This window comes from Lepus europaeus, chromosome 6 (assembly GCF_033115175.1).
Source record: "Lepus europaeus isolate LE1 chromosome 6, mLepTim1.pri, whole genome shotgun sequence".
Taxonomy (NCBI): Eukaryota; Metazoa; Chordata; class Mammalia; order Lagomorpha; family Leporidae; genus Lepus; species Lepus europaeus.
Window position 1 is genome coordinate 96,363,870 of NC_084832.1, and position 22,411 is coordinate 96,386,280.

Sequence of the window (22,411 nt, forward strand, 5' to 3'; positions counted from 1 at the left end):
AACTGGTGATCCTCTAGTGGTAGAGGCCTTCCCAAGGTCAGGAAAAAGAAAAAAAAAAAAAAAAAAGAAACTTACCCTGGGAATGGAGTGTGGGCAGGATCTGCTTGCCTATGAATGCTTCAACTGTGGTTATCATCTGCTTCTATGTAACCATTTCGGCTTCTGTGTGCTAGTACTGGCAATGCTGTTAACCCTGTTACCCTTGCCAGACAGCGTGCAGTTCAGTATGTGTGTGGAAGAAACACCATCAGTAACTATGGACACCTGCCCAGCACTGTATCAATTCCTGTGGCCTCCATGTAGCATTAGGATACCCAACACCTATGCAGGAAGCCATATAAGGAGACAAAGAGGCTTAAACCATAAATAAGGAGTACCCTTCTTTGTTGGGGTGCCGGCTTTTTGGATGTGAACCCAACTGGCCTTATGCTGGCATAATGATACAAGACTGCTTCTTGGCCTTGGTATCTGGTCTCTGTTCACGAATCCCATTGCACTCTGGAGTGGACAGAGGGCCAGGCCCTGACTTTTCTGTAGTAAGTCTGTGGACTGATTTCACTTTATTAAATGATGTACATGTATGTTTTTAATTTTTTAAATGCCAAATCTTAGTGGCGCACATATCTCACTCTGTGGGTTTTGACTGGATCCCTACCAGGGTTGCAAGGTATACATCACAAACGACTGGGCAGGCAGAGGCTGACTGATGCAGCCCCGAAGCACCTGCTCCTGGCTCCTCCCTCACAGGTTGTGTGGTGGGAAGGCCTGGAGTTACCCAGCCACCACTCTGGCCCCAAGGGCCTGGAGAGCAGTTCAGGGAAGATGTCCCACCCAGCAGTGTCCAAGAGCACCTGATGCTTCGAGCAGGGCAGTGGCAGTGGGGCCAGATGCCTGGCACACACGCAGCTTTCCCAGCCTGCCAGCAGGGAACCAGGCCCCTGGAGCAGGTGACGAGCAGACCTGGGGGCCCCGACTCACAGCCCCGGGCCTCGGCGGGTGCCGCCTCACCTCGCAGGTTGCGGATGAAGTCCTCCAGCATCATCTTGCGGTCGGGCTTGATGTTGGGGCTGTACATGTCGGTGTTGAGGAGGATGATGGCAAAGGCCAGGATGAAGATGGTGTCGGGGTTGTGGAACTGCTGCACCACCTCGGGGTTGCACATGCAGTAGCGCTGGCTGCAGGGACACGTGTGGAGTGGACAGGGAGCCCTCGCCCCAGCCTGGCCCCACAGTGCAGCGACAGGGGATGGTGGAGGGGGCAGCCTAGCTCCCTGCTCCCTACACCAGTCCTCTGTCCACCAGGACCCTGTCTTGCACAGCTGCTAAATACAGATGTGCTTAGCGAGAGGGATAAGGGAGGGGTGCCCTGTCCCACGGGGGCTTCTCCCCAGCACCCCTCCTGGCCTGCGGCTCGCAGCAGGGCCAGCGGATGGTCCTACCTGAAGGCCTCGATGAGCCGCTCCACCTTCTGGGCCTCTCCTTGCACGCGGATGTGAGCCTGGAACTTGCGCAGGGCCTCGTCCAGCTCCATGCTGGAGAAGTCCATCTCGTCCACCACGCAGCTGGGGGCGGGAAGGAGGAGGGGCCATGAGGGAGCAGCTACACCTGCTGGAGCCAAGGAGCAAGACACAGCACCCCCACCCCCCACCCCAATGGCTACTGTAAGACCCCTACTAAAAGTAAATATTAAAATAATATTATAGCAAAGGGTTAAAAAGTTTAGCTGCTGGCGGTAGACATTCCTTAAGATAACTGTGTCTCCACCCGCCTGCAGAATAACCTTGGGAAACTGCTCTGTGTAACTGTCTCACGCGATAATGCTTGCAGGAGTCCGAAAAGAGTTGCAATAAGGTTCTGTAACTTAGTGACCATTGTATAAACTTACCCCTTCCCTGGCTAAAAAATTGTGTCAAAAGTTTGCATGCCTGTTGCCCTTCAAAATAGCTAATCACCAACCGCCCCACATACATATGTTAATCAGGTGGCTATTGTCTTTAAAAACTGCCTGTAACCCCTGCTCAGGGCTCTCTCGCTCTCTGGACTGCCTGTGGTGCTGGGGAGCCCATTTGCGAAAACGCCTAATAAAAATCCTCTTGCTCTTGCATCTACCGGTCTGGAGTCTGGGTCTTTGGGCGACCACCCAAGCGCGTTGGAGTCCCAGATTTGGGGTCCTTCATTGGGTGCTCGTCCCGGGATTTGGACGCCCCCAGACCCAATTCCGTGACCAGTTGGAGGTAAGCTACTTGTTTTATTGGTTGCGTCCTTCTTGTCGTCTGGTTAGAGTTTAAGTCTGCACTTTGTGCCTGTACGGGACTTGAATTTGTATCGGACCAGTGGGGGAGGCAGACGTGCCCTGAGACCCCTGGTCCTACCCTGGGGGACACTCCAGTGGTGGTTTGGGGGAAACGAGAGAGGAAGTCTCTCTCTCCTTCCCAGGGAGAGCCTGGCCATCTGGCCACTCCCGTTTGAATTTGTATTTTCGGTTTGCTACTGATTTGGTGCCGCGCGGCTTGTCTTGTGTGTTGTGTGCGTCTGTCTGGTTTTTTTTGTTCTCCTCCTCGTTCGTTTTACTCTCTCCGTACACATGGGGCAACCACTAACCACCCCTTTAAGCCTTACTTTAGGCCACTGGAAAGAAGTTCAAAACCGCGCGCACAATCAGTTGATCGACGTCAAAAAGAAGAAGTGGGTGACTTTCTGTTCCTCGGAATGGCCGACCTTTGAGGTCGGCTGGCTGAGGGATGGGACCTTTAATGCTGATATTATCTCACAGGTCAAGGCACGAGTCTTTCAACCAGGACCCCATGGACACCTTGACCAGGTTCCCTATATCACCGTGTGGGAAGATCTCTCCCGGGACCCCCCATCCTGGGTGAAGCCTTTTGTCTCCACCCCGTTACCCCCTACCCCGATATCCCCTCCTGCGCTGCCTCCTACCTCCTTGACCCCTCTCATCCCCTCCCCCCTTGCACCACCTACCTCTTCTCTTTACCCCTTGGAGGAAATCTCGAAACTAAAACCTGAAAAACCGCCAGTACTCCCGGCAGACCAGGACCTCTTACTTTTTGATTCTCCTCCACCCTACATTCAACCTCCTCCCCCTCAGAACTCTCCACAACGTCTGGGGCAGGACACGATGCCCTCTGCCCTGCCGGCCCCGTCCCCTGACTCCATGGGGATGGAGGAAGATGTCCCGGCGCCTTCCCCGCCTTTCAGCCATCTGCGCCTCTGCCGGGATCGTGCGGGAGGCTCTGAGGGCGTCTGGACATCACAGGTTTTTCCCCTCCATTCGGTGGCTGGCCAGATGCAGTACTGGCTGTTTTCTGCTTCTGATCTCTATAACTGGAAAACCCATAACCCCTCTTTCTCCCAAGATCCCCAAGCGTTAACAGGATTGATCGAGTCCATCCTGTTAACCCATCAGCCCACATGGGATGACTGCCAGCAGCTTATGCAGACCCTTCTCACCACTGAGGAGAAGCAGCGTGTCTACCTTGAGGCACGCAAAAACGTCCCTGGGGCTGATGGAAGACCAACTCAGCTGCCTAACGAAATTGAAGAGGCCTTTCCTTTGACCCGCCCCGACTGGGACTACACCACGGTTGCTGGTAGGGAACGACTCCGTCTCTATCGCCAGGTTCTCCTAGCGGGTCTCAAGGGGGTAGGGAAGCGCCCCACTAATTTGGCTAAGGTACGTGCAATAGTCCAGGGAGCTGAGGAGACGCCGGTGGGTTTCTTAGAAAGACTGATGGAAGCCTACCGCATGTATACCCCATTCGACCCCCTTGCGGAGGAGTGCCAGGGGGATGTGATCATGTCCTTTATTGGACAGTCAGCACCAGACATCCGAAACAAACTGCAGCGGCTAGAAGGGTTGCAGCGGTATACTATACAGGACTTAATGAAGGAGGCAGAAAAGATCTTTAATAAAAGAGAAACTCCAGAAGAGAAGGAGGAGAGAATACGTAAAGAGCAGGAGGAGAGGGAGGACAGGAGAGACCAAAAGCGTAACAGGGAACTGAGTAAGATTCTGGCCACCGTAATACAGAATGCAGGACAGAGTAAGGCAGGACAGAACAGGGACCTGAGAGACAAAAGGAAGCCACGGGTGGAAAGGGACCAGTGTGCCTACTGCAAGGAAAAAGGACACTGGGTCAAAGACTGCCCAAAGAATCCTCAGGGACCCAAGAAGAAGCCTGTTCCAGTCCTCTCCTTGGAAGAAGACGAATAGGTAGGTCAGGGCCAGGAGCCCCCCTCTGAGCCCAGGATAACCCTTAATGTGGGGGGCCAGCCGGTGACCTTCCTTGTTAACATGGAAGCTCAGCACTCAGTCTTGACCAAGGCGATGGGGCCTTTGAACTCCAGGACATCCTGGGTCCAGGGAGCAACCGGGGGAAAACTGTATCGATGGACAACTGATCAAAAGGTCCATTTGAGCACGGGGCAGGTAATGCACTCATTTCTGTTGGTGCCGGACTGCCCTTACCCCCTCCTAGGCTGAGACCTCCTTTCAAAGATCGGAGCCCAGATACACTTCCATGAGGAAGGGGCCACCGTAATGGGCTCAAAGGGGCAACCTCTCCAGGTGTTAACTGTGCGCTTGGAGGATAAACATCGGTTGCTTGAGAAACCCCCATCTTCTGATCCCTCCCTGGATCCCAAATGGCTCGCTGACTTTCCCCAGGCCTGGGCAGAGACTGCAGGAATAGGGCTGGCTGCCAACCAGCCTCCCCTAATTATAGACCTAAAGGCCTCAGCTACTCCCGTATCAATCTGTCAGTACCTGATGAGCGAGGAAGCCAAGGAAGGTATCCGGCCACACATCCAGAGACTGTTACAACTAGGCATTTTAAAGCCTTGCCATTCACCATGGAACACCCCCCTACTACCAGTAAAGAAACCCAACACAGGGGACTACCGGCCAGTACAGGACCTGCGAGAGGTCAACCGGAGAACGGGGGACATACACCCCCACGGTGCCCAATCCCTACAACTTACTGAGCACCCTGCCCCCGAGCCATGTCTGGTATACTGTGTTAGATCCTAAAGATGCATTCTTCCGTTTAAGACTGAGTCCTCAGAGCCAGCCTATATTTGCTTTTGAGTGGAAAGATCCGGAAATAGGATTCTCGGGACAGCTTACCTGGATAAGACTGCCGCAAGGATTCAAGAATTCGCCCACCCTGTTTGATGCAGCTCTACACCAAGACCTGGCTGACTTCCGAGTCAACCACCTGGACCTGGTCCTTCTACAATATGTGGACGACCTCCTCCTGGCAGCTGAAACTGAACAGGACTGTTTGAGAGGTACTGGGGCCCTACTAAAGAGACTGGGGGAACTGGGGTATACAGCTTCCACCAAAAAGGCCCAAATATGTAAGAGACAAGTGGCCTACCTAGGCTACCTTCTTGAAGAAGGGCAGCGATGGCTGACTGAAGGCCGAAAGAGAGCAGTTGCCTTGATCCCGCCACCCACTGATGCCAAAAAGATGCGGGCGTTCCTTGGTAGTGCGGGATTCTGCCGTCTTTGGATCCCAGGGTTTGCGGAGCTAGTGGCCCCATTGTACCCCCTCACGAAGTCCAACATTCCCTTCCACTGGGGAGAAGAACAGCAACGGGCATTTGACAAAATAAAAAGGGCCCTGTTGTCAGCACCGGCCCTAAGCCTCCCTGATATGACCAAACCTTTCAACTGTACGTTGATGAAAATAAGGGGGTGGCAAAAGGAGTATTGACCCAGAAGCTCGGGCCCTGGAGAAAGCCAGTGGCATATTTCTCCAAGAAGCTGGACAATGTAGCCGCTGGCTGGCCACCCTGCCTTCGCATGATTGTGGCAGTAGCGGTCCTGGTAAAGGACTCTGACAAGTTGACCTTCGGGCAGCCCCTCACTGTAGTGGCCCCTCATGCCATAGAGACTGTCATCTGCCAGCCTCCAGACAGATGGCTATCGAACGCTGGAATCACCCACTACCAGACTGTGTTGCTTAACCCCGAGCGGATTCGGTTTGGCGCTACGGTCTCTCTCAACCCAGCTACCCTGCTCCCGGAACCGGGATCTGAGTCGCAGGTCAGCCATGACTGCCATCAAGTGCTGGCTGAAGCGCATGGAACCTGAAAAGACCTGACTGACCTGCCCATGCCAGACGCTGAATGCACCTGGTACACAGACGGGAGCAGCTTCCTGCACCAAAGTGAGCGAAGGGCGGGGGCGGCCATGGTAGATGAAAAAACTGTCATCTGGGCCTTGGGCCTGGAGCCAGGGACTTCAGCACAGAAGGCCGAGCTCGTGGCCCTAACCCAAGCGCTCCGAGTGGCTAAGGGTAAAAAGGTCAACATTTATACTGATAGCCGGTATGCCTTTGCCACTGCCCACATACATAGGGAAATATACCGGATGAGAGGCCTCCTGACCTCAACAGGCAAAGACATTAAAAATAAACAAGAGATCCTAGACCTCCTACAGGCTCTTTTTCTGCCTAAAAAGCTAAGTATAATTTACTGTCCTGGACACCAACAAGGTAATGACCCTGTGGCACAAGGAAACAGGATGGCGGATGAAGCTGCTAGAGCAGCGGCCCTAGGGCAGCGGGTGCTCCAATTGGAGACAATCGAACCCACCCGGTTGCCAAAGAAATCCCCTTTCTCTTACTTGGACCAAGACTTGGACATATTCCAACGGCTTGGAGCACAGTATGATGAGCAGACGGGGGTCTGGAAACATCAATAAAAGGTTGTTCTACCCCAAAAACTGGCCAAAGAATTAGTAACTCACCTTCATCGATGGACTCACCTAGGACACAAGAAACTAAAGGCACTCTTACAAGAAAAGGAACAGTCTTACCATATCCCCGGGCTTAACTCTTCAGTTCAGCAGGTCACTGAGTCCTGCGTCCCTTGCGCCAAGGTAAACGCTGGACACCTCAAATTTCTGGAGGGAGCCAGAATAAGAGGGGAACAGCCTGGAACCAACTGGGAGGTTGATTTCACAGAGATAAGGCCAGGTAAATATGGAAATAAGTATCTCCTAGTTTTTGTAGACACTTTCTCTGGATGGACAAAAGAATTCCCCACGAAGCGGGAACCCACCCAGGTGGTTGTCAAGAAGATCCTGGAAGAAATCTTCCCCCGGTTTGGCTTGTCTAAGGTAATAGGGTCTGACAATGGCCCTGCGTTTGTCTCCCAGGTAAGTCAGTTGGTGGCTGGAGTACTGGGGATAGATTGGAAATTACATTGTGCCTATAGACCCCAGAGCTCAGGACAAATAGAAAGAATAAACAAAACAATTAAGGAGACCTTAACTAAATTAGCTTTGAAAACTGGCACTAGAGATTGGGTCCAACTCCTCCCCATGGTCCTGTTCCGGGTTCGGAACACCCCCTCTTACCATGGGCTGACACCGTACGAGATCCTTTATGGGGGGGCCTCCACCGATGACAGGTCTGCTTGATCCTGCCACTGACTCTGTTGCCAATGCCCCTAACTTGCAGGCCCGATTAACAGTGCTCTAGATCATCCAGAACCAGGTCTGGAAGCCTCTTGCTGCAGCCTATTGTGCCGGAGAAACAACTGTCCCACACCCCTTCCAGATCGGTGACGCTGTGTACATCAGGAGACATCAGTCCAAGACTCTTGAACCTCGCTCAAAGGGCCCATTCACCGTGCTGCTGACAACCCCCACCGCTCTCAAGACTACTGAAATACCCTAGATTTTAGGATTAAAATCAGTTCAAAAAGAAGAGCAGCTACACCTGCTGGAGCCAAGGAGCAAGACACAGCACCCCCACCCCCCACCCCAATGGCTACTGTAAGACCCCTGCTAAAAGTAAATATTAAAATAATATTATAGCAAAGGGTTAAAAAGTTTAGCTGCTGGCGGTAGACATTCCCTAAGATAACTGTGTCTCCACCCGCCTGCAGAATAACCTTGGGAAACTGCTCTGTGTAACTGTCTCACGCGATAATGCTTGCAGGAGTCCGAAAAGAGTTGCAATAAGGTTCTGTAACTTAGTGACCATTGTATAAACTTACCCCTTCCCTGGCTAAAAAATTGTGTCAAAAGTTTGCATGCCTGTTGCCCTTCAAAATAGCTAATCACCAACCGCCCCACATACATATGTTAATCAGGTGGCTATTGTCTTTAAAAACTGCCTGTAACCCCTATTCAGGGCTCTCTCACTCTCTCGACTGCCTGTGGTGCTGGGGAGCCCATTTGCGAAAACGCCTAATAAAAATCCTCTTGCTCTTGCATCTACCGGTCTGGAGTCTGGGTCTTTGGGCGACCACCCAAGCGCGTTGGAGTCCCAGATTTGGGGTCCTTCACTACAGGTCTGGGGAAGTCTCAGTAACCTAAGGGGATGTCTTTGGCCATCTAACACCGCACCCCGACAGCAGTTCACAGCCAAGGCCACGGAGCTAGGGGGAGGCAGGACTCAGCTCCTCTGGCTCTAAACCCCCCAGTTCTGCACTCTCAGCCTCAGAACTCCTCTGGGTCCACAAAGCTTTCAGTGCAGAATACAAGGTGCTCTCCCATTCTTTGAGACCTGGGCAGCTGCTGTTTCTCCCCAGTTTAACGTTTGTCTCCCATCTGGGTCTCCAGGTGACAGAAATCCCCCTCTGCCATGGGTCACAGGGAGGGGGCCACACCCCCGCCAAGCTCTGGGGCCATCCTCACAGCCAGGCTGCTTCCCTCTCTAGCCAGCCCCCAGCTCTCAAGGGGCTGTGCTGGGGCCAGGGGGGCCTCAGCAGAGCCAATGACAAATTCAGCTTCCTGTGGGATGGGACAGGGAGACAAGAGGCCCAGATTGGGGCCTGGCCTTCCCACTGACTTTGGCTCATGACTCACTTTGGGAGTCCTGGTTTGTTCTGACAGGGAGGAGGTAGGAGTGCCCACTTCCCAAAGGCCGGCATCTCTGAAATGCCGTCCCTGGGCCTGGAGGGTGGGCAGCCAGTGGGGGAGGGGTGGTGGTGCCAGTCCCCCAGATAAGCAGTCTCTTCCCTCCAGCCTGCTCTGCTCCGAGGCCCCTCCCTTGTCCTGCTCACCCCTCCTCTGGGGTGTTTCATGCCCAGGGCCTTGCTCAGGGAGGCAGGAACTGAGGCTGCACACAGCAGAGAGCCTGGCGGCCCCTGAGCATGGCTCTTCCCTACTGTAGAAGCTGACCGCAGTGCCCACAGCCCCTCTGCTCCCGTGGTCCTGGTGGGCCCTGTCCATGTCCCAACCCTGGTCATCAGTCACCTGCTAAAGGTCTGCCCACCCCATGGGGGCACAGCATGCCCATGGTTGCAAGCCTAGCATGTGGCTCAGTGCCCTGTACCCCAAGGGCTCACAATGTATCTGCAGGTGGCCAGTAAGGGGTGGACAGGCTCTGGGCTGCACCCACTTCCTTCCTGACCCCTGCTCCAAGACCCAGAGACCTTGACTCCATCATCAGGTCTTCAGGGATAGCAAAGGGGACGCTGTGTGGCAGTGGCTGGGGCCTGGTGGTCTGGGGACTCTGCCTGCCCACCTCATTTCGGGGGGAAGGAGGAGAGCGCATCACCGAGGGCTCCTAGACAGGGAAGGAAGGGCTCTGGGGGCTGAGACTCTTTCCTTCCCTCTCCCGAGGACAGGGCCCAGCCTTGGCTGGGTCAGGCTCTGTGTCTCTCAGGTTTGTGGGCTGGTCGGTGAATGGGGGCTGGGGGGCTGGGGGACGAGAATGCTGCCCAAATGTGAGAATGGGCAATGGGGAGCCGAGGCCTCCAGGTCCAGCCAGGTGAGAGGCCACTCTGATTTGCCAGTAGGCCTTATCACCTGTACCTTGAGTCCTCCCTAGCTGCTCCGAGGGCTGCCTTATGGGGTCCCCATCTGCCTGTCCCCCTGGCCCAGGTCAGCGGCAGCCACATTGATGCCGACTGGGGCTGCGGCCTGAGACACCCATGGTGCAGTGGCGACTGGGGAGGCATGCCTGGAGAAGGCCCCAGTGCGGCCATGCAGCCGGGGAGATCAGGCCAGAGTGAGAGGGCCAGGGAAGGAGAGGGCCGGAGAGCCGCTGGGAGGGGAGATGCAGCAAGGAGAACATGGAGAGAACCAGACAAAGGGGGAGACAGAGAGAGAGGCAAAGAGCAAGTGAAACACACGGGCATGGGGGAAAGGGGGAGAGAGAGAAATGATCAAAAGGGAGAGATGGGAGGGAGGCGGGAAACAGAGATGTGGGGGGGGAAAGGGGAGGGAGAAAGGGAGAGGATGCAGGAGACAAATGAGAATCGAGGAAGACACGGCAGATGGGGTGGGCTACGGGCATGGGGCAGAGGGTACCCACCTTGCACCCCCTCACTGCAGGCCCCTGACACAGCCCACCTTGACCGAGAGGCCTGGCTCCTCGGAGGGCCCTGACAGGTGCTTGGTCCCTCTGGTCTGGTGTCCAGCTGAGTCCCGGGACTGGCCCACGTCAGCCCAGCTCCTGCCTTCTCCCTGTGGGTTCCTCACTCCAGGTCCTGGCACCCGGCTTCTTCCCCCCATGGCCCACCCGGAGCCTCTGTCCAGGCCCCAGGCCCCAGAGCTCTGCACAGGCCTTGGGCCACAGTGGTGGGGTGACTGCTGCAGGTTGAGGCACAGTGGGGGAGGCAGCAGCTGGCAAGGGCCGCCCTGCGCAGCCAAGCGTGGTGGCCTAGTTTCCAGCCGTCCACTTAGGTGATGTGCAGCTCTCTCTCTCTCTCTCTCTCTCTCTCTCTCTCTCTCTCTCGTGCGCGCGCGCGCTTTGGGCAGGCTGAGGAGCAGCCTTGGTGGGAGTGCCAGCCCATGAAATCAGGTGCACTGAGGACAGCCCCCATAGGTCCCCAACATGGGGAGCCTGGGGAGTCCCTGGGCCCAGGAGCCGGGGAACCCTCCCAGTGTGTTCTGAGGACCCCAGCTCAGGTTCCAAGGCAGTTTATTGAAATACGGATCCCCGGAGTCCACTCCAGACCCTAGAATGAGAACACAGGGTGGGAGTGGGGTTGGAGTGGGGAGGCCTGGGCAATGGCATTCTTTCCTTGCACTCCAGGGGATTCTTAAGCTGTGAAAACCAGGGGCTGAGCTGAGTGGGAGGGTCGGAGGGGCCTGGGGGCTGCTGACATGGTCATCAGCAACTAGTGGGCCACCAGGTTGCTGGGGACGCTTTTCCCTGGGGGTGTCTGCAATGGCCACTGGCCACCACGAGGGAGGAGGCCGTGTTGGGTGGTGGTAAGGCGCTGCTCTCGTCCACGGGGCAGGTCACCTCCGTGTCCTCCGAGGTGAGCCCTCAGGAGCCCTCTTCCCTCCTGGGCCTTCTCTGCCCAGGCACTGGGAGCCCCACCCCGCCCCGCCCCAGCCAGCCTATGTCGTCCTGGGGAAGGAGCCTGCGGTGGGGGCGCGTGCTCACCCAGTGCACACAGCCCTCGTGCCCTCACAGCACAGCTGTCTTTCACGCCTCAGTGGAAGCTGCAGTCTGCACCTCCTGACCCGCGGGCTTCTCACTCTGCACCGTCTGCCAGCACTTACAGTCGGGTCTGTGGCCTTGGACGCAGGACCCAGGACGGTGGTTTCTTTAAGATGGAAACCATCGCACGCTTCCAGCTGCTCTTTGCTCATACATAACCTCCCCATTTCACAGGAGGCAAAAGTAAGACCTCATGGAAGTTTGCCCCTTGCTCCCACAACGAGGAAGAGCAGGCTCCTGGCTTCCCGGTCTGGGGAGGCCTCTTCCCCTCAAGTCTGTGTGGGCGGGGTGGCTCCCCCTGCGGTGCAAAGCCCCCTCCAAGCTCTTTACTGGGTGCTGTGCTTAGGGCTTCCCCAAGGGCACAAGGGCTCAGGCTATGCAAACCAGTGCTGTGCCATCATCACCCATTGATTTCTGTTCCGTGCTGAAGCTCACAGGAGAGCCAGCCCTGCAGGAGGACTGCACAAGTCTCATTCCCTGTGGGACTCCTTCTGCTTTGTCCCAGAGGGCTGCTGTTGTACTTGGTGGGTGCCCGGGAGGGGCCATGTGGACCCAGCCCTTGAGGCCTGGCTGTTGGTGAGTGAGGAGCTGCTTTGTTGGCGGTGGCCACGAGATTACGCACAGGGCCAGAGCTGGCTTGAGTGCACAGAGCTCTCTGTAGGCGCCGGTACCCCTGCCTTCCTGTCTTTCCCCACCCTGATAGTGGCCAGCTGTCGAGGCCAGGCTGGGCAAGACAAGTCTCTGTTCTGAGAGGCAGGTGGTGAACGCAGTCAAAAGCGATCCCTGAACCACAAACAGTGACAAAGCAAATGTAGGGAGAAGCCAAGGTTCCATGAGGAGACAAAGGAGACACACATGGAGTCCATCCTGCTGGGTCTGGAAAGGCCTCCTGGGGGAACACGGCACAGGAGCTGGGATCTGAACTAGGAGCGGGAGTCAATAGAGGTCAGGGCGGGACTGGGGGGTGCTCTGAGGTGGGGTGGGGTGGAGCCCAGGTCGGGGCTGTGCAGTGGGAAAGAGCTTTCAAGAAAGGCCCTGGGGGTGGGGCGGGGGGAGGCTGATGGAAAGGCAGTGGCTGGGGCTAGGGGTGGGCAGAGCTTCGCAGGTCATAAGTTTCTCCTAGATGCAGCAGGAGATACTAGCAGGGCGTGATTAGGGGAGTGATGGGACCCTGTTTGCTTCCCTCTGATTTCTCTGGCTATTAGGGGAGCGTGGACGGAAGGGAGGGGGCAGGGACAAAGGCGGGGTGGTTGGGATGCTGCTGCGGGGTCTAGACAAGAGCTGAGGAGGTGTGGGCTAAGGGAGGAGCAGTGGGCACCAACTGAGGACGCCATCTGGGATGGGACAGGCGGTAGAGGGACTGTGGATGGAGGCGCTGTTTTTTGCAAGAAGGGCGTAAGCCGGGGACGCAGGCAGGGGCAGGGATTGAGAGGTCTCTCTCGCAGCTGCAGTTTCTGCCTCTCTGTTAAGCACCCAGAGGTGCACCCTGCCTTGACCCCTCATGGCTCTCTAGCCCCCACTGTCTTCTCTACTCTTTCTTGGACCCAAACTTGTAGAAGTCTGTCTCTCTTGGGCTGTCTCCGCTTTGCCACTTCCATTCGCTCTGCAACCTGCTCACGACACAGAGATGTCTGCGCCACACTGCCAGCTCTAATGGCCTCCCCTCTGTCCTCAGCTCCACAGCTCCTCGGCACTGTCAACGATATCGATCACTCCCTTCTCTTCGGCTTCTGTCACACACCCCTGCCTTTCTTGGGAGGGGGGCCCTCCTCCATTGCACCCCTACCCCCACCCTGGGCCCTTTGCCCCGAGCTCTGACTTAGGGCAGGCCCCCGCCTTTTTCTCTCTCTCACCAACATCTCTCTGCGCAACCTCACCCATTCCCAAGGCCCTAAAAACCTCCAAGTGCAGCGGGTGCACATTCACTCATTTCTGGTTCACTCACTAAATGATTTTCTGTTTGGTTGCCCTCCGTGGTGTGTAAAAGACCGTGCAAAGCTGTGGTGCCAGCGCGCGTGGCGGGCTCGTGTGAACCAGGGGCATCGTGCACCTGATCAGAACTTGGCCAGCACGCTTCGGGCATTCCGGCTGGCGGAAGGCATCCAGGGTGCTGTGAGGTGGCTGCCAGTCGCTGGGCAAGGTTCACAAGGCAGTGGGTTGTGCCAGCATCTCTTGTAGGCAAAGTCAGGCTTCACCTATTTAACTCGCTTTGAGTAAATATTCGACAATGATAGGTTTGATACGTTCTTCGGATGAAAAGTCCCCAGAGCCAGCATTGCTCTTCCCCTTAAATTGGAAATACACGCAGCATTATTGGCAGAGTTGGTGCCAACATAGCAGGGCTGATCCACACACAGGCTCAGCAAACAGAGACCAAATGTCCCCAGTTCTCATCGGCTCAGGACCTGGCTTTCTCCCACGTCTGTCACAGCTCTGGGCTCTGCCTGCTCCTCCCCTCTCCGGGACCACAGCTGCGGTTCAGGATCTCACCTGCTCTCACCAAAACTGCAACCAGCACCCCGCAACCCCACCCTTCCAGAGGGCTCCATCTAAGGACACTCACTGGCCTACATGTCCGCAAGGGCTTCCCACATCCCTGGTGTGCAGGTCAAGTTCCTCAGTGGAGCAAGCCAGGCCCCGGGAGCACCCCAGCTTCTCGTGCTCCAGCCCATCTAGGCTGCCCCCTGCACCCTGCCCCCAGGCCTCCATACCTGGCCCCTGCCGCCGCACCCCAGCTTCGCAGGTCTCTGGCTGAGGAGCTCTCGGAGTCGTCCTCCACCTGCCCTGCACCCAGACAGCCTTGTGTCTACCGCTGCATTTTACGCCCTGTGTCTGCACTCCTTGCTGGTCTCCCCGCCAGGCCACGAGCTCCTTCCAGAGAGGCTGGTTCTTCCCTCTCTGCATCCTGGTGTACACCGGACTGAGTCAGGGAGCGCCTGAGCCACCGAGTCAGCGAGCAGGACCTGGGCACCCTGTCAGCTGGAGAAGCGGCCCTGCCAGACAGCACCCGACCCCTGCAAGCTCTCCCCAGGGGTCCAGGGTTGCTCCTCTCTCAAGATCTGCCCAAGATTGCCTGGAGCTCACCCTGAGATCTGGACATGGCTGCCAGGGAAAAGGCCTGAGGATCAGACAGGGTGCACACGCTTTCCCCTTTCTCGGCTGCCTATGAGCAGGTGAGTGATGACAAGCGGGCAAAATGGCACTGATTATATTGCTTCCAGCTGAGCGTGTCTGGACCTGGCTCGGAGCCGCCTGGACACACGAGCGAAGGGTGAGGGCTGCCAGCCTTGCCCGGGCCTCCCTCTCTTTCCTGTGACTGTCTGCAGGGGCTGCGGTGAATACCTCAGGAAGGCAGGGAGCCAGCAGCACAGATGTTCCGTGCATAAACAGGTACAGCCTTGCATGAAATTGCTTGTTCACGCTGATGGGTGCGTGGCATCAGTTTATGTTGCAGGGAAATGAAGAGCCCTACACGACCGTGATCAAAATGAATTTCGTCATCTCAACTTTTAAAAAATGGGGGCTGAAAATAGATAATGGCAACAGCAGGGATTAAAAAATTTTTTTTAAAATTTATTTGAGAGGCAGACACAACAGCCTCTCAAATTCTCACAACAGCCAGAAGCCTGGAGACTCAACCTGGGGCTCCCATGTAGGTGTCAGGAACCAAACCACTTGAAGCCAGAACTGGGAGTGCAGCTGGGACTTAAGCAGGCCCTCTGACACGTGATGCAGGCATCCTGACCAGCATCTTAACTGCTGTGCCAAATGTGCACCATAACACCAGAACTATTTTTTTTTAAGATTTATTTTTTTATTTATTTGGAAAGCAGAGTGACAGAGGTTGAAGGGGGAGAGAGACAGAGAGAGAGAGAGGTATCCTCTATCCACTAGTTCATTCCCCAGATGGCTGCAACAACTGGGGCTGGGCCAGGCTGAAGCCAGGAGCCTGAAACTCCACTGGGCTCTCCCATCTGGGGCCATTTTCTGGTGCTTTCCCAGGCACATTAGCAGGGAGCCGGATCAGCAGCAGAGTAGCTGATGTTGATGCCAGTGTGGCAAGCAGTGGCTTAACCCGCTGTGCCACAGCACTGACCCCACCTAAAAGGATTTTTACTGGGCTGCATGGTACAGCTGAGATGGAAAGGTGAGGTCTCTGTTGCAGCCTGGGAAGATGTGTGAGAGCTTCCAGGTGGAAGCCGAGCCCAGGTTTCAGGATTAGGATGGAAAACTAAACTGCCCAGTGCCATGGGCCGTAGGGACCCTAATTTTATTCTGTAGTTCTTGGCTTACACAATTTAATTAAAAATATCTCTGTCCAACAGAGTTATTTTTGTTGGTCAGCACTCATAAAGAAGCTCCACAAAGGTCAAGGCCTTTTGGGAAAATGTGACGAGGCTAAAAAGATAGAGCAGGAGGAGGCTGTCTCAGGAGGACCTGCTGGTTCTCCCGGGGACGGCAGGGACAAGGACAGTGTCCTCTGAGGAGGCCTCCGAAGGGACAGCTGTCAGTCACAGCCTGAAGACACAGGAAACCACAGAATGAAGTGCAGACCACCCAGACAAGCCAGAGACCACTGGATGCCTCGGATGACCCCCTTCTGCTGGCCTCGGTGGCAGCCCTGTGTGCTGGAGCTTCTCACACTTCAGCGTGCAGCGGAAACACCTGCCGGGCTTATTAACACAGAGTGCTGGGCCTCACCCCAGTGCTGGCTGTGTGGGCCTAGAGTGGGGCCTGAGAATCTGCATGGCCGCCAAGGTTCCAGGTGATGCTGAGGCTGCTGGAGCAGGCTCTTTGCCAGTACCGGGGGTGGCACGGAGAAACCAGACCCTTGGGGTCAGACACTTTTGGGTTCGAATCTAGGCTGTTCGGTTCAAGTCGCTTAGCCTCTCTATGCTGCACTTTCCCCACCTGCAGCATGCAGATAGTGCCTGTAACATCTAGGCAGGGCTGCTGCCAGTTTTAAAAGGTAATAATGTGGCCGGCGCCGCAGCTCAATAGGCTAATCCTATGCCTGCGGCGCCTGCACACTGGGTTCTAGTTCCGATCGGGGCACCGGATTCTGTTCCAGTTGCTCCTCTTCCAGGCCAGCTCTCTGCTATGGCCCGGGAGTGCAGTGGAGGATGGCCCAAGTGTTTGGGCTCTGCACCTGCATGGGAGACCAGGAGAAGCACCTGGCTCCTGACTTCTGGCTTCGGATCAGCGCAGTGCGCCGGCCGCAGCGGCCATTGGAGGGTGAACCAACGGAAAAAGGAAGACCTTCCTCTCTGTCTCTCTCTCTCTCACTGTCCACTCTGCCTGTCAAAAAAAAAAAAAAAAAAAAAAAAAAAGGTAATAATGTGTGGGATGGGTGTTATGGTGCAGTGGGTTAAGCTGCTGCTTACAATCCCACATTGGAGTGTCTGGGCTTCAGTCCTGTCTCCACTTCTGATCCAACTTCCTGCTAATGCACCTGGAAGACAGCAGATAACGGCTCAAGTACTTGGGTTGCTGCCACCCATGTGGGAGACCTGGGTGGAGTTCCTGGCTCCTGGCTTCAGCCCAGTTCAGCCCTAGCTGTTGCAGCATTTGAGAAGTGAACCAGTGGATGGGAGAACTCCTCTCTGTCCATCTCTCCCCTTGTCTCTGTAACTCTGCATTTCCAAGAAACAAAACCAAAAATAAACAAACAAACAAAACCCCAAACTGCTGTAAAAGACGTAATACATATAGAGTTCCTGAGACCTATCAGGGCTTAATAAATGGTGGCTCTTGTTATGTGCCTGCAGACTAAGCCCAGGCTGGCAACACCCGGTCTGTGAGGGGCTTCTTAGTACTCCCCTGCCCCAGCTTCTGAGTGAAGAGGACTCTTTTCTCCACCACCACTTAGCTCTGCCTGAAATGGCATCTTTAGACAGTCACCCACTGGCCTTTGAAAGTGTACACACACTGGAGAGAGAAAAGAGAATCTAGCGCAGCCCTCTGGAGACATATGAATCAGCCTCTCGGTTCGGCTTTCTTCCTAGCTGGGAGGATGGGAGCTCAGCAAACGAAGCGTGGCCACAGGGTGGGAGAGCACCTGATTCTGCCCAGCTTCTGTGTGCTGGCGGGAGACTGGCCGTGTCCTCCCTCTGGGCCTTTGCCTCTGCCTGGGTCAGAGGAGAGGGCTGGCTTAGCTGATCACGCCAGAGCCTCCCGGTGCTGTCATGTGCATGGGGGGGTGGACAAGGACTGTAAACGATGAAATCCTCTCTCCTCTCGGCTGAAGCACAGAACCCGGGGGACTCCTGATCTTAGCCCCGGATGCTCTCTGTGCCTAACCTCTCTGTTCCTTCATTTGGTACATATCAGCAGCACAGCCCTCTCAGAGTGGCTGCAAAGCTGGAATGAGCTTCTGGGTGCGAGGTTCTTGCAGCGGCACCTGCTGGCTCACGACCGGCGTTCAGTGTGTGCGAGCTGCCATGAATTATGTTGTGGTCTGCACGCTTACCAACAGTGCTGCCCCAAAACCCCATGAGAGGATGACTCCTGGAAGTCCCTCCTAGAAGCCCAACTTCACGGGGATGGAAAGGGATCCCCTTCCCCCTCCAGATCTGGGCTTGGGTACTCAGGAAGGGGCTGGGTGGTAGGCCTGTTCATTTCTTGTGCAGAAGCCTGGTTTCTGTACTAAAGTGATCTAGGCAAAGGCAGTCTCAACCCTGGATGCGTTCAGCCCCTATGTGGGGTTCCAAGTTGTTCACACACGTATAAGAATGAGCAGGTGCTCAGCTCCCAGGACATCTCACTATTGGTAGAATCCTTCATCTGAGTGTGGTGGGGTGGGGCGTGGGGCACCAGAGGAATGAAGGGTCAAGGTCATAAACTGGAAGACCCCCTCCTTCCACTCCTCTGAGCCGTGGCAGTGTAAAGCTTTGGGAGCAATGGAAATAACCCCAAGTCGCTGACCCCGCCTGCCTCTTTCCCATCTGCTGTGCCCCTTGTTGCAGCAGTTCTGTGGGATTATGGTTAAGTGTCCCTATGAGGGACAGGACAGTCTCCAGTAATCCCTTCCTAGCAAAGAAAGGCCACAACCGGGGCTGGCGTTGTGGCATAGTGGATAAAGCCACCACCTCCAGTGCTGGCATCCCATATGGGCACCTGTTCAAGTCCTGGCTGCTTCACTTCTGATCCAGCTCTCTGCTATGGCCTGCGAAAGCAGTGAAAGATGGACCAAGTCCTTGGGCCCCTTCCAGGAAGACACGGAATAAGCTCCTGGCTCCTGGCCTCGAATCAGCTGAGCTCTGGCCACTGGGGAGTGAACCAGCAGATGAAAGACCTCTATCTCTCTTTCTCTGCCTCTCCTTCTCTCTCTGTGTAACTCTGACTTTCAAATAAATAAATAAATCCTAAAAAAAAAAAAAAAAAAAAAAAAAGGCCAGAGCCTTCCAGAATGTTGGGTGTTAACAGACACTCTGTCTTCATTTCTCAGTGTCCCCTAAGAAGAACATACTTCCATGGAATGAAATCCTGAGCTCTGCCCCAGATGTCACACTCTAATACGGCTTGGAATTGAACAAAGGAGGGAGTAGGTGCAGTGGAGGGCGGGAACCTGTGGGAAGCGTCCTCCGGGCAACTTCAGCCCAGGACTGCCCTTCGTGCACTGTCACAGACTTGGTAGACGCCTACGCCCTCCCCGTGGGTGTGATTCACATCGGAAAGAATCACTCACGCCAGCAGAGAACATCCGCCCCTCCGCCGGCGCACGCACCTGCTAAAGTGAACATTCCAGAAAGCAAATAGAGCAGAGCCAAATTTCTCAGCCACGTGAGAACTGAGAGAAAAAATGCTTTCAGCCCAGAGAGGCTGGCCACTGCCTGGATCCTACTGCAGGGGTTGCAGGGTTCATCTCCCCTCAGCCGGAGTGTGAGACCTGCAGGGATGCCCCCTGCCCTCGCGCTCCCCAGGCAGTCCTCGTCACCTTGGGAGCAGCTAGGATCTCCTGGGTCTTGCCGTGCGTGTGTTTGTGTGTGTGTGGGTGGGTGGGTGGGGGGGGCGAGTGCAGGGGGCCTCTAATGCCTTGTGCTTTCAACAACAAAGAAGGTTCCAGAAACAACTGACGCTGATGGGGACTTCCTAAGCAAAGCTAAGCCTCTCACCTGCATTTTCAACATTTCATTCACATGAAGCAGATACTGCCATCAGGTTTTGCAAATGAGGAAACTGAGGTTGGTTTCTTCTTTGTCAGAAACGTCCTATATTTTTAATGTGTACAATGGACTTAATTTTTGCTGAATATTAAAGTCTGCCAATCGCCATGAGAAAAAACAAAACAAAACAAAAAACCCACGAAAACCAAACGGCCCTCTGCAGGGAAGCACTGCGTGGCCCAGGGAGTGGTGAGCTCAGAGCCATTGGTGATTATCTGGTAATGGGCAGACAATCTGCACAGATGCTTGCAACTGTCTCGTGTGGAAATGAGACCCAGAAGGATGGAGACGCCAGCTCCCAGGGCCTTGAGCACCCAACTCAGGGTGCAAATGTCACCACACACAGCCAGGCAGCTGAGGCAGATCCTGCTCCTGTTCCTCCCTCCCTTCCCCTTCAAGGGGCCTCCCACCTGCATCCCTCCCCTTTTTGGAAAGTGCTGGGCCCTGTCCGTGCTGAGGGATGGGCGATTGATGCCCTTCTATGTAGCAAGCAGCCCTGCACAGAACAGCAGCGCAGAAGGTGGAGGGCGGGGGAGAGGAGGGGCAGCAGCGGCAGGGGAGCCCTGCAGGCCCTCCAGTCCTGGGCAGAAAAAGCAGTAGTGGGCAGCTCTGGGACTGCATCTGTTTGCTCTGGTGGGAGGAAGGAGTAGGGGCGGCTCCCGAAAGGCTCCAGGCTGGCTGGCTGGAGGGGCTGGGCAAGGCTGGTGCCCCAGTGTCCTGGCTGCCCTGCTACAACCTGCCTCTTCCTGCTTCTCCATCTTCCCCGTGCTCTTCTCCATGGGAGGGGAGGGGGCAGCTTCCTGTGGAGCTGAGTCAGTGTGCAGACGCTGAGCCTGCCAGGGCCTTGGAGCCCAGCCTTCATGGCTGCAGAATAAAGTGCGAAGAATGGAGGATCTCACAGGGGTAGCACTGGGGCTCAGCTCTGCACGTGACCCTTCCCAAACACAGGATGCCGGCTGGAGGCCCCACTGACGCACATGTCTGTAATTTCCATGAGATCTTGAGCCATGCCCAGCCCCATGAACACACACAGGGCACCCAGCTCAGCCTCATTCTCCACACATGGCAAGCACTCCATATTTGCTGAATGAATCATAAAAGGTCATCTCATTCTCCCACGAACCTGGTGCCCAGCACTGCCCTGTTCTGGGATGCTCTGGCAGGATGCTACGATGCTGCCCCAGCGTATAAGGTGGAGGATTCTCTCTATGACACCAACCAGTGGGCTACAAATGCACCAAGGAGGGGCAGGCATTTGGCCTAGCGGTTAAGATGCCTGCATCTCACATCGGGCGACCTGGGTTTGATTCCTGGTTCTAGCCTCCTGTTAGTGCACACCCCGGGAGGTAGCAGGTGATGGCTCAAGTACTTGGGTCCCTGCTACTCACATGGGAGATCTGGGTTGAGTTCCCAGTTCTCAGTTTCGGCCTGGGCCAGCCCTGGCTATTGTAGGCACTTGGGGGAGTGAATGAGCAGATGAGAGCCTTCCCACACTCTATCTTTTTGCCTCTCAAATACATTTTTTAAAAATTCAGTAAGGAATGGAAAAGATGAAAGATTCACAGGACTTGGAGATATCTTTGTGATCCCACTGCCCAGCTCTCTCATTTTACAGATGGGAAGACTGAGGCCTAGACAGAAGTAACTCAGCAAAGCTGTAAAGCACATAGGAGCAGACATAGGATTCAGATCCGGGTCTTCTTGCTCAGGTGCAACCGTTCTCTTACCCACCCTCCACTGCCCCCTCTGCCTGGAAGAGCTCAGTCCCAGCTGACTCTGTGTCAGCTGCTAGCCCAGTCTCCAGCAGGGCTCCCCTGCGTGTGCAGCCAGCTCACGCCCACGCGCAGGCTCCCAGGGAGGACCAGCAATTAGTTTTCATTGTGCTGCTCAGCACAACCTGCGCCACAGAAAGATTACGTGTTCCCAGCACCCAGATCAATGTGGGCTGGCAGGTGAGAGTTCCAGAGCCGGCGGGGGGGAAGCAGAAAACAGACAGCCAGGGTCTGGGAGGACAGCAGACTCACTCTTGCCCCAGAGCAGGGTCAAAGCAGGGAAACACCTGGGGTGTGTGGCAGCTGGAGAGAAGGAAGGGAGAGGGCCCCCTGCGCCACTCACCCTGGGAAAGGAATGGAAAGGGGCCAAATGCGGGGGCAGGGGCCGGTGAGAGGATCCCCGTGCGGGAAGAGGGGAAAGGAAGGAAATGGAGCAGTCTGCTGTCTCTCTTTCTGGAAGCCTGAATGCGGCCTGGACCCTGGCATCATTTCCCCGGGGCATTCCTGGGAGCCCCCTTTGGCAGGGGTGGTAGCCAGGGGAAAGGGGCCGAGGGTGAAGGGGGACGCTGCTGTTTATCAGTTACTTTCCTTTTGGAGGCAATCAGAGCACCTGGGCCACCACTTCCGGGGATGACACATTGGTGGAAAGCACCAAGTTGGTGGCAGGACCTCCTTCTGCCCAGCTGAGGCCACCCAGGGCTTCAGGGACCCTCAGGCCGCCCAGAGCCCTCGGTTTCTAAGCGTGCTCAGTCACACGGCCCCCAACAGTGAATTCAGGGGTGTGACAGGGGCTGCAAAGGGCAGTTGGTCCAAAGCTCAGGTGCACACCTGCCCCAACTCTGCAGGCATGGAGCAAAGGCCCCGGCTTGTCCACCTGCAGACACAGCTGTGAGACAGCTCCATGAACTGAAGCCACATCTTGGCGCAACCCCCGCCCAGGGCCTGGCCATTGGGCAGGTGACTGCCCAGCCTCCCAAACCCTCTCCAGCAGGCCCTATAGATGCCCAGTGGCAAGTGCCTCAGTGAGGGGTTTTCCCAGGACT

At 55.7% G+C, this 22,411-nt stretch overlaps 1 protein-coding gene across 3 annotated transcripts in view; it reads right to left on the minus strand.

The window, feature by feature from the left end:
- The window catches only part of IQSEC3 (IQ motif and Sec7 domain ArfGEF 3), a 109,484-nt gene that overhangs the window by 21,869 nt on the left and 65,204 nt on the right, over nucleotides 1–22,411 (minus strand). For all 3 annotated transcript variants that reach the window (XM_062195422.1, XM_062195424.1, XM_062195423.1), the window contains 2 exons: nucleotides 1,439–1,561; nucleotides 1,009–1,175 (listed from right to left, as the gene is read on the minus strand). In XM_062195422.1, coding sequence (XP_062051406.1) covers nucleotides 1,009–1,175; nucleotides 1,439–1,561 — 290 coding nt within the window. The remainder of the gene's footprint in view (nucleotides 1–1,008; nucleotides 1,176–1,438; nucleotides 1,562–22,411) is intronic.